Source organism: Echinops telfairi, unplaced genomic scaffold, assembly GCF_000313985.2.
Source record: "Echinops telfairi isolate 266 unplaced genomic scaffold, ASM31398v2 ScPeMD7_3533;HRSCAF=4204_1, whole genome shotgun sequence".
NCBI lineage: Eukaryota > Metazoa > Chordata > Mammalia > Afrosoricida > Tenrecidae > Echinops > Echinops telfairi.
Window position 1 is genome coordinate 27,361,635 of NW_022107432.1, and position 10,755 is coordinate 27,372,389.

Sequence of the window (10,755 nt, forward strand, 5' to 3'; positions counted from 1 at the left end):
TGCAAGGTCAGCAGTTCGAAACCACCCCCCACTCCACGGGAGAAAGACTGGACTGTCTCATCCTCTGAAAAGTGACTGGCTCGGAAACCCACAGGCGCGGTTCTGCCCTGTCATGTAAGGTAGCGATGAGTCGGCAGGGAGGGCGGGGGTCCTCACCGATCTTGTGGCACAGTGACCCTTGGACTCTGTGGATGACAGCCTCACAAGACACCCGCAGGGGAAGCTGGAACAAAGGCGACAGGGGAGACGGGGCCATCTCAGGGACCCGTCTGTCTCGGGGTAGATGAGCGGTGGCGGGGAGCTCCGCACCCGGGCAGAGGGGGTGGCAGCCCCTTGAGAAGGCCTGTCTGGGCCTGCGCTTTGCTGCCCGCAGGCATGCTGAACGCTCTGAAGGCAACTCAGTGTGGCCATGCCTCACCTGGGACATGCGCAGCTCTCCCCGTGAAGGTGAAGGCAGGAGTGAGAGGGCTAATGCCTGTGGGTACGAGGGTGCCCAAGGAATTATGGGTGCCCGCCATGTGTGCACAGGACTGTTCATCCCGCCCTCAGGTCTGCGCATGCGCGCGTGCCAGGGGCAGTAAAGGTGTACACACAATCATCACCAGGGTGGGGTGGGGGCGCTGAGCAAGCATGTGAGCTATTCAGCAGGCAGTGGTCTGATAGGGAAGCCAGACTCTCTGCCTCTGGGCTGCGGACCAGTGTGGCAATGGAGCCACTGACATCATCAGCCACTGGCAAACAGACGCGCCGACTTCTCACCCAAGGTGAGCCATCTGCGGTGCCCAGAGGCCGGTCAGCCCAGGGGCTGCCCAGAGTGGGTGCTGAGCAATGGAATCATTAGTTGAGTAGCCGAGGCGACCCGCTGGGGTCCCCCCACCCCACCTCGAACGTCTTTTCTGCCTTGATAGAGCCAACTAGCACACCACCCCCTCCCATGAGGGGCACTGGACGTGCCCGGCCACGTTAGACCCTGCAGCCTTTGCTCTGTGGAAGCCGGCAGGGCTTGTGGTTGGAAACACTCTTGCCTTCCTTGGGGCTTCTAGGGCAGGATCCGGGAGGCCGAGTAGGTTGGCCCTCGGCATCCCCTGGGCTGAAAGGAGAGCAGCGCCCCACCAGTGGGTGGCGAGTAAACATCAAACGACACGTGGCATCAGAGGTGCCCAGTGGGGTTTCCGTTGGCAGAGGGCAGCGAGGCTTACTCTCAGCGGGGAGAGGCATTCGTGGGAACGCGCCTCACCTTTGGACGGCGGGGACAAGTCAATCCTGACCTCGGCGATGCCCCTGTGGCTTCCTTCCCTAGTGCGGCCATTCACCACGGGAGAGGAATGTTCCCCTCGCAGCTTTGAGGTCAGGCGGAGCAGGACTCCGGCCCTAACTGCCCTTACTCAGAGCGTGACCCTGGAAAGACATCTCACCCGACCAGGCCCTGTTCCCCGAAAGGACCTGGCCCCGGGATGGATGCTGTCACTCCTGGCACCCTGGGGTCGTCGTGGTTACGTGTTGGCCCGCTGCGATCCGCATGGTCAGCAGTTGTCAAACCACCAGCAGCTCCTCCTCGGGTGTAAGACGGAGCTTGCTACGCCCGTCACCAGTTCCAGTCTCGGAAACCCCCAGCGGGTCACTCTGAGGCAGCACTGGCTCGATGGCAGTGAGTTGAGAGAGTCACCGATGGAGCATGAAGGGGGCCGAGGGCTGCCAGCTGCAGCCCTCCAAAGAGCGAGCCCCTTCCTCCACCCAGTCACCCCGTCGACCTGGGGTCAGCGCTGACTCATAGCGCCCCCTGTGTGTCATCGTGGGTAGAAAGATCCCCCACGGGGTAGCCGGTGGCTCTCTCCTCCCTGCCACTCACTCCCTCGCTGCCATCGAGTGGATGGCAACTCACAGCCTCGCTGTAGGACAGGCTAGACTGTCCAGGGGGGTTCAGAGACTGTAACTCTTCATGGGAGTAGGAGGGCCAGTCCCTCTCCTATGGAGCAGTTGGTGGTTTCAAACTGCAGACCCTATGGCTACCAGCCCATCCTGTAACCACTATGCCCCCAGGGCCCCTCAGGGTGCCCCCAGTGGACTCAAACCTCCAACCTGTTGATAGCAGCCAAGAGCTTTAGCCATTTGCACCACCCAGGGGCTCCTCTATGGCGTCCTTGCAGTTCCCTGTGGCTCGAAGTCTCACTCAGTGTTTCTCAACAAGCGGTAGAAGCATCAGCAGCACCAGGGGACCCAACCTGGCACATCCTGACCCAGGAGTCCCCGGGCCCAGTTGTCGCTGTACACTTACACACAATCACACGTGCAACCCCCTCCCCACCCCCCACCACTGAGAGCCACTGAGCCAAAGAAATGAGACCCTGAACAGAGAGGAGGCTCCGGGGCACAAGTTTAGCAGGGCTCTCTCCAGTGCCTTTGAAACCCGGCCAGACAGGAATGTGGGCCCACCTCATGGCTGGCCCTCCCAGCAAGAGCCCCTCTTGTCCTGGCCGTGGCCCTGGGAGCTCCCAAACTTCAGAGACAAGAAGGTCAGCCAGGCGCTGCTTCCCTCCGGCTGGCAGCCTCAGTGCCTCTCGGGCTGCTCAGAACGTCCTCGTGCTGTGGTGTGACATGACTCAGATCAAGGGTCACTGGAATGAAAAACACTCTTCTCTTGCTTTTCTTGCTTTAGAGAGCACACCTCCTCCCACCCCCTCACCTTCCTCCCCCCACCCCCCACCGCACACACAGACTAGCAGTCTGACCTCGCAGATCGCCCGGGCTCTGACCTCCCATGCTCCCGTCCCAGCCAGAATTTGTCCTTGAAAGGAAGGCCCCCCCCCCTCGCCCCCCACCAACCTCCTGTCAGGCGACGTGGAGGTTCTGTCCTTGGCCAGAGCCCCAGCGGGGACGGCGGTGCACAAAGCCCAGATGCCCTTTCGTGCCTTCATCTCCCTCTGCTCTAGTCCAGTCGCTTTTGTTGAGTGCCCTTTGGGTTCCCAGGCCCCGTTTCTGTCGAGAAGCCACTGGTAAGCCAAGCCTCAAAAAGCATCGCCCGCCGCCAGGGCCTGTCTCCCCAGGAGGGGACAATGCATCTCACTAAGCAAACACCACCTTTGGCCCCTGGCCATGGTTGTCATGACAACATGGATACGCTTGTGTCTTGGGGTATGCGGTGCCCGCATTCTGGCTACCCAGGGTCCTTTGCTCCAGCTCCAATTTTCCCAAATCCTTTCAACACACGCACCATCCTGGCGCCGCCCCACAGTCACCATTCTTCAGTTTGGAGTCGCTTGGCCTCGCTTAGCAAAAGCCCACCTGGCTTAGCTATTAAAGGAGAAGGTTAGGCCAGTCCTCTCTTCCAAAGCCTCCAGCCCCTCATCTCTCCCAAAGCTAAACCTTGACTATGGCCTACAAGGCCCTGCGTGATCTAACCTCAGTATCTTCACCGGCCTCAGCGCCCATCGCTCTCTCCCCTAACAACTGTGCCAGGCACTTAGACTTCCTTGCTACTCCTAAGGCAGACCTGGCAGGCTCCCACCTGAGACCCTCTGCACTCACCGTAGGTACACTCCGCTCCTGATTTCTGCACGCTTGGCCCTCCCCTCCTTCCGGTCTCTGTGCAAATGGCCCCTCCTCAGAGAGGCCTCCCCCGGACCATGCTACCTAACCTTAGTTTCCTACTGCTGCTATCAAAGACATCCCACAAGTGGGTGACTGTCAAGAACAGGAACTTATGTTCTCACAGTTCTGGAAGCTGAAGTTCTCCTTCAGGGGCCTGGTCACCATGGTAGTGCCTTCCTCGGAACCGCCCCACGCCACCTTGGTTCTTGGCTGTTCTCACTTGGCATCTGTCTTCCGGAGCCAGTGCTCAGGTCTCAGGTCCATGTTCGTCTTTATGCAACTCGGGCGTGATTCAGTTTGCAATACACCTTACCCTGGCCTGCCCTCCACTGATGGATTAACTGCATGACATTAGACTGCGCTACATAATGTAACCACACTGCGTTGTATTGAGTGGCATTGCGTGACATTGCATTGCATCCATTGTGTTATAGCGGTTAGGAATCAAAACAGATTTGGGGAGACAAAATTCAGTCCATTGCAGTACCCAATCTAGAAGCTTCTTTTTCTGTCTTTTCAGCCACGCTGCTCTGTTCTCATAGCTCTTTGTGTCTCCCCAAGTGCTTTCTATCCCTCTCACTGCCACTGAGTCGTTTCTAGCTCATAGGGACCCAGTAGGACAAGGTAGAACTGCCCCTATGGGTTCCCAAGACTGTAACTCTTTTTTTTATTTTAATACTTTTATTGGGGGCTCTTACATCTCTTATCACAATCCATACATTATCCAGTGTGTCAAACACATTTGCACATAAGCCACCATCATCATTTTCAAAGCATTCTCTTCCCACTTGAGCCCCTGATATCAGCTCCCCATTTCCTCCCACTCCTTCCCCCACCCATTCTCCCTCATAAAGCCTTGATAAGTTATAGATTATTATTTCCATATCTTACATCATCCTCCATCACCCCTCACCCACTTTTCCATTATTTCTACCTCCTCCCTCCCCTAATCCTACTGGTATCTCTATCATTGTTGGCCCCGAGGGGTTTATTTATCCTGGATTCCCTGTGCTGTGAGCTCTTATCTGTAGCAGTGTGCATGCTCTGGTCTAATCTGATTTGTAAGGTAAAATTGAGGTCATGATAGTGGGGCGAAGGAAGCACCAAAGAACTATAGGACAGTTGTGTTTCATTAGTGCTATACTGCCCCCCTGACTCATCTCTTCCCTGTGACCCCTCTGTGAGGAGATGTCCAATTGTCCAGATGGGCATTAGGTCTCCACTCCATGCCCTCTGCCCCCAATTCACCTTGGGTATTGTTTAGTTCTGGGTCTTAGATGCCTGTTATCTGATCCCATCAACACCTCATGATCACACAGACTGGTGTGTTTCTTCCATGTGGGCTTTGTTGCGTCAAGCCTTTAAGACCCCAAACGCCATATCCTTTGATAGCCGGGCACCATCAGCTTTCTTCACCACATTTGCTTATGGACCCATTTTGTCTTCAGTAATCGTGTCGGGAAGGTGAGCATCACAGAATGCCAGATTGTTAGAACAAAGTGTTCTTGTGTTGAGGGAGGACTTGAGTCGAGGCCCAATAAGACTGTAACTCTTCACGAGAATGGCACGCCCCATCTTTCTCTCTCAGAGCAGCTGGCAGTTTCCCATTGATGACCTCATAGTTAGCAGCCCGACACAGAACCACTACGCCACCAGGGCTCCCTTCTTTCCATCCCTAGCACCGTATTCTGTCCTCAGTGTTACATTTGGCCTGACATTCCGTCTTCTCCACTAGAACGATCCTGGAATGAGGACAGGCACACAGTAGGCCCTTAGCAAGCCATCATTAAGTAAGTGCATGCATGACGAGGCCTGGGGTGAGCCCTGGCTCTGCTCTTCAGTAGCCTTGTGGAATTGTGCAAGCCACCTAGATGTCCCCGATCCCCAGTCTCCTTGTCTGTGACATGAGCACGATCACACCTGCCGAGCAGAGTGATGGGGATCGATGCACGTGACTAGACAGTGACTGCACTCTGTGAGCAGGAACGGATAGTAGCTTTCTGTTCTTCAACCAGCTGCATTCAGGATGTTCCGCCTTCCCTGGGAATCCTAAGCACCCTACGCGTGCCTAGGGCACCAATAACTGTGCTCTGCTAGAGGAACCTGTAAGCTTTCCAAGGAAAAGTCAGCCCAGCAATGGGGCAAGAACCTCTTTCCCATAACAGAGCTCTGTACCCAGGCAAAGTCAGCCATTGCTTTTCCATGGAAGAAAAAAATCATCTGAGTGTGTTTCTTCCCACCTGCCTTTCATTCAATGAAGTCCTTAGACGGCTTCCCCTGGGCAGGCCGAGGGGACTACTGTGTGCAGACGCAGCCGTCTTCCTCCACCCAACTCCAGCAGTGTATGTGGTGCAGGACATCCAGCCAGTCACCTCAGAGCAGAGACCTACCTCACTGAGTGTCTTGGGGAAGATGAAGGTCACTTGCTGATGAAGGTCAAAGACACATTGGACCACACTGGAGTGGAAAGAAACAAAAACCCTCACCATTGGGCCGATAAGCACTATCATGAGGAAGGAGGAAGGCGTTGAGGTTGTTGATGATCTCATTCTACCTGGATCCACAAGCAACCACCCTGGAAGCAGCAGGCAGTCTTTCACATGGTGATGCATGGCATCAGGCAAACTTGCAGCACAAGACCTCTTCGTAGAGTGTTAAGAAGCCGAGATATCACTTTGAAGACTAAGGTGAACTTGACCCAAGCCACGGTCTTTTCCATCACCTCATATGCATGCAAGGGCCAGCCAGTAGAAATAGGAAAGTTGAAGGAGAAGTCTGTAAACAACATGTGCTAGTCAGAAACAAATTCACAGGCACACTTAATTGTATAAGAAAGAGTGTTATGTAAAAAGTAATTGTATATTAAGAAAACATCCCAGCCCAGGCCAGATCAAGTCCACAAGTCTGATATTAGCCCATATATATATTTTATATTAGCCCATATATATATAAATTCCTCTTCAGACTCATGCAACACATGCAATAATGCCGAGTGCAGGAAGATCACAGGCCAGTGGGTGGAAAGTCTTTGGATCCAGTGGCAGTGGAAGCATTTCAGTGGTAGCAGGGGTCTCCACGTGGCTCTATATGTCTTGTCAGCAGGAAGACAAAGCAAAGAGTGAATTCCACCTCCAGGGAGAAGGACAGGAGTTTCCAGAATCCTCAGGGGAAGGCCATGCCCACAGGGAGGCCTCATTGGCTATGGCCTGATTGACAGGCTAGACTCCACCCCTTCGCAAGTTGACAGATTATGTAACTGCCACACCACATCACTGAGACCTCAGGTGAGAGAACTGGACAGAGTCGGGTGGAGAACATAGCACCATAGAGATGGCAGCTTGTTGTTGCTAAAGGGTGTAGAGGGCCACCAGATTAAAGGGGGTGTGTGCTGTGTTGTGCTGTTCTGAAGAGCCCTAGGAGCAGTGAGCAGGACTGACTGGGGCAAGGCTCCGTCAGAGTGAGAGGACACAGAGATGCTCACACTGCCATGTGGTACTGCGAAGCAGCGAGCTCCTCCTCACCAGAAGCATTTGAGAAGATGTCTATCCGTCAGAAAGACTGCAGGAGGGATCTCTAGATGCAAAGCCCTGGGAGCCACAGACAACTGGATTTGAATCAAGGTTCCCAAAGGTGCCCACGTGACCTTGGGCTTGTTAACACCTTGGAGCCTCTGTGTTTTCAGAAGTAACATGGCAGTAACAGTACTTACCTGGCCTGCGTGCTGAAAGGATTACATCTTATCCAACAGGTTCTCCCCTCCACGGGTCAAAAGCAAAGCTGTGTGGCTTCTGTGTTGCAAGGAAAACTGGAGCATCCACAAAGAGACTCCTAGGATAAGCAGACCTCCCCCTACCCACCACCCACCCCACCCCCTTCTCTCCCGCCCACCAGCTGGTGAAGAACCAAACAAGCCCTGGAGCCAGAGCAGGCCGGGAGGCATCCACAGCAACAATATGGTGGCCAGACTGACAGACGACCGTAAGATGCCGGGTGTGGCCACTCACTTATTGCACCTGACAGAGCCATCCCTCCCTCAAGCACCGCCTGGTTGTACAGCCAAGGCTTGTCAGCAGGGTATCTGAGCAGGACTCTCGCCTCTGGTCGCTAACTAGCATCACGTGAGGAGCACATGGACCAAATACCACTCTTGGACCCTCTCCTGGCCCAGCCAAACCAGAATCTTTCAGGTTGGGGCCCAGCATTGGGGTGTGTGTGTGTGTGTGTGTGTGTGTGTGTGTAAAAGGCTTGAGAACCACTGCATCAGAGGGAAGTAAAAGACACAAACCATGAGGCTAGAAAATGTGCCACTTCCACCGGCACAAAGAAAGAGACAGGACAGCTGAGTGATGTTTTGTGGGTTTGCGAAGGGCTCTCCATCCCAGGATGGGAAAACGCTGCTTAGCCTCTACTCTGGGGACCCAAGAGGAAATGAGTGAATTCTGTTCTAAATGGATGTCGGAGAGATGTAAGGAAGACTTCTCTCTCAGTGACAGATACCAGACAGGCCCGCTGGGGGAAGGTAATGGGCACATTTCCACCTGGGTAGGGGTGGGGGTGCGGTGGGCTCTCAGCAGGCCAGAGATTGCCCGCCAGTGGAGGCATCGAAGCCAAGCTGTCCTCCCAAAGCCCCAGAAGGGCTTCACAGGGCCCTCTTCCTTTTTGGGGTGCACGTCCACGGTGTCATCTGGCCAACGTGTGCCCTCCCTTCCCCTGTGGAGTAAGTAACCCGCGGCTTCCTCCTCTCGCAGGGATCTCGGAAAACACGGCGGTGCCCTCGACGCCAGACCAGCGGGAGGAGAAGCTGCGCGCGCAGCTGGAGGAAGAAAAGAGGAGGTGGGAGAAGGTGGCCGTCCTTCCAGCTGGTCACCCTCTGACCCCAGCCCCTCAGAGCTTTCCAGCGGCCACCGGGGGCTGCCCTGGGGACTCAGCAGAAAGGCCATGCCCTGGTCCAGAGCTGGAGCTCAGGGGTTGGGGGGGTCGGAGGGGGAGGGGCGGATGGATCCCACAGTTGGGCCCTAAAATACCAGGAGCGGGAGATGGACAGGCCCCCCGTGAAGGGCAGAGCCCCTGGGCAGGATGAAGTTGGGACGGAGCAGAAAGCCAGGCCAGGTCCTAAGACTGGGCATTTTCACGTGTCACCCACCCAGAAGGCAGCTTGACTTGTATACTGCTGCCACCTGGAGGAGCCAAGAAGTAGGACCACAGCGCTCCTCGTGCCCTTGAGTTATCCCACTTCCTTCCTGAAGCGCCCTCCTGAAGGCCTCAAAGCCCCGCACAGCCATGCAGGGCGTCATTGCTCATGGGACCATCACAGATGCTTAGAGCATCCCTTAACCTCTCCCCCCACCCCCTCATCAAGCTTCTTGGTTCACTGGTTCACGTATGCATCTAGCAAAAATGCTCAGTGTCTCCTTCCTGCCACACACATGACCTTCCCAGTCTGAGAGGAGCTTGTGGTCATTCCAACACTGTCCACCCGAGCTGGCCAGATCTGTGCCTGAGCAAACCCCCACGCCCACTCACACGTGCCTGCTGTCTGTCCCTAGGACACAGAGGCCCTCATGACCCTGCATTACGGCTTCTGCCTGCCGCTTCCTCCTCCCAGAATGCCCTGCACTGCCTTCCCAGACACCCACTGTGGTTGCCTGGCTCTGTGGGTGCACGGTCCTCCCACCCTTACGGACCCTCCCCACACACACACACACACACCACCCCACTGTCTACTTTCTCCCTCGCTCAGTGTACTTTTCTGTTTGTCCCAACTCAGTCTCTTGTCTCCTCAGTCCAACCGCATCGTGTCCGTGGGTCCGCATGTCCCACTGCAGGATTATCATCTCAGAAGCCATGTTGTCTCTCAGGCTTGGCCACTTCCTGTCAGACAACCTTTGGCTCCCTGGTGATTGCATTTCCAAAGGCCACATGTGTCAGTCTGGGTTGACTAGAGAAACAAATTCATAGACACTCATGTGTTTAGGAAAAAGCTTTATGTAAAAGAGCAATTGTATATTGAGAAAAATCCCAGCCCAGTCCAGATCATGTCTGTAAGTCCAATATTAGCCCAGATGTCCAATACCAATCTGTACATTCTTCTTCAGACTCACAAAACACATGCAATGATGCCGGTGGCAGGAAGATCACAGGCCTGTGGGTGGAAAGTCTTGTGGATCCAGTGTCAGTGGAAGCATCTCAGCGCTGGCAGGGGTCTCCAAGTGGTTTCTCCAGCTCCAGGGTTCTAGTGTAGCTCCATGTGGCTTGTCACCAGGAGGACCGGAGCAGAGAGAGGCTGAGTGTATCTGGCCTCCAGTCAGCTTTCTCTGTGGTGCCTACAAATGAGGTCATCAAGCTGCGACTTGATTGGCAGGCTAGATTCCACCCCTTCGCAAGTTGACAGGAGATTATGTAACTACCACGCCACACATGCATTTACAAATAGGCTGAACTTGGGGTCCTCAGTGTGGAGATGAGGCTGTTGGAGTCATGGATTCTAGCATCAGCCAACCCAGGTTCACATTCAGGGTTCTTTGTTTATTTGCCATCCATTTCTCAGGTTCCAAGCCTGTGAAACAGAGGCGATGGTGACAGCATCTTGTTCGCAGGGTTACGAAGGGGTTGAATGAGTTCATCTATACCCAGTTCCGAGAAGAGGAGCTGGCCCTTAGTAAATAATCAATGAAGGCCAGCTGTCATTATTGGAGAAAGGTTGTCCTCTCACACAGAGCCCCACAGGGCCCACTGTGTCTTGCTTTGTTTCTCGTTGGTGGTCTCAGACCCTAACACCATACCCTGGCCTCAGTGAGCTCCCTAGGACGCCAGTGCCCAGAGCCCCAGGACAGCACTGCCAGGCTTGTGGTGCACAGGTCGTGCAGGCTGGCATCCAGCGGTCCCTGAGGTCGGGCAGTCCACTTAGACTCCTCCCTCCCTCTGAATGACCACCCCACTGTCCTTTCAAGAAGGCAAAATGTGGACTCTTCCCATTTCACCGCAGGTATAAAACAATGTTCACGCACCTCAAAGCCCTGAAGGTAGAGATCGAGCACTTGCAGCTGCTGATGGACAAAGCCAAGGTCAAGCTGCAGAAAGAGTTTGAAGCCTGGTGGGCAGAGGAGGCCACCAACCTGCAGGTATGGCTGGCTGTGCCCCGCCACCACCTTCCTCCCATGGTCAAGG

At 54.9% G+C, this 10,755-nt stretch overlaps 1 protein-coding gene across 1 annotated transcript in view; it reads left to right on the forward strand.

The window, feature by feature from the left end:
* Window positions 1-10,755, forward strand: part of KIF6 (kinesin family member 6) — a 501,761-nt gene that overhangs the window by 472,206 nt on the left and 18,800 nt on the right. The window contains exons 17-18 of the mRNA XM_045294777.1: window positions 8,337-8,421; window positions 10,574-10,709. Coding sequence (XP_045150712.1) covers window positions 8,337-8,421; window positions 10,574-10,709 — 221 coding nt within the window. The remainder of the gene's footprint in view (window positions 1-8,336; window positions 8,422-10,573; window positions 10,710-10,755) is intronic.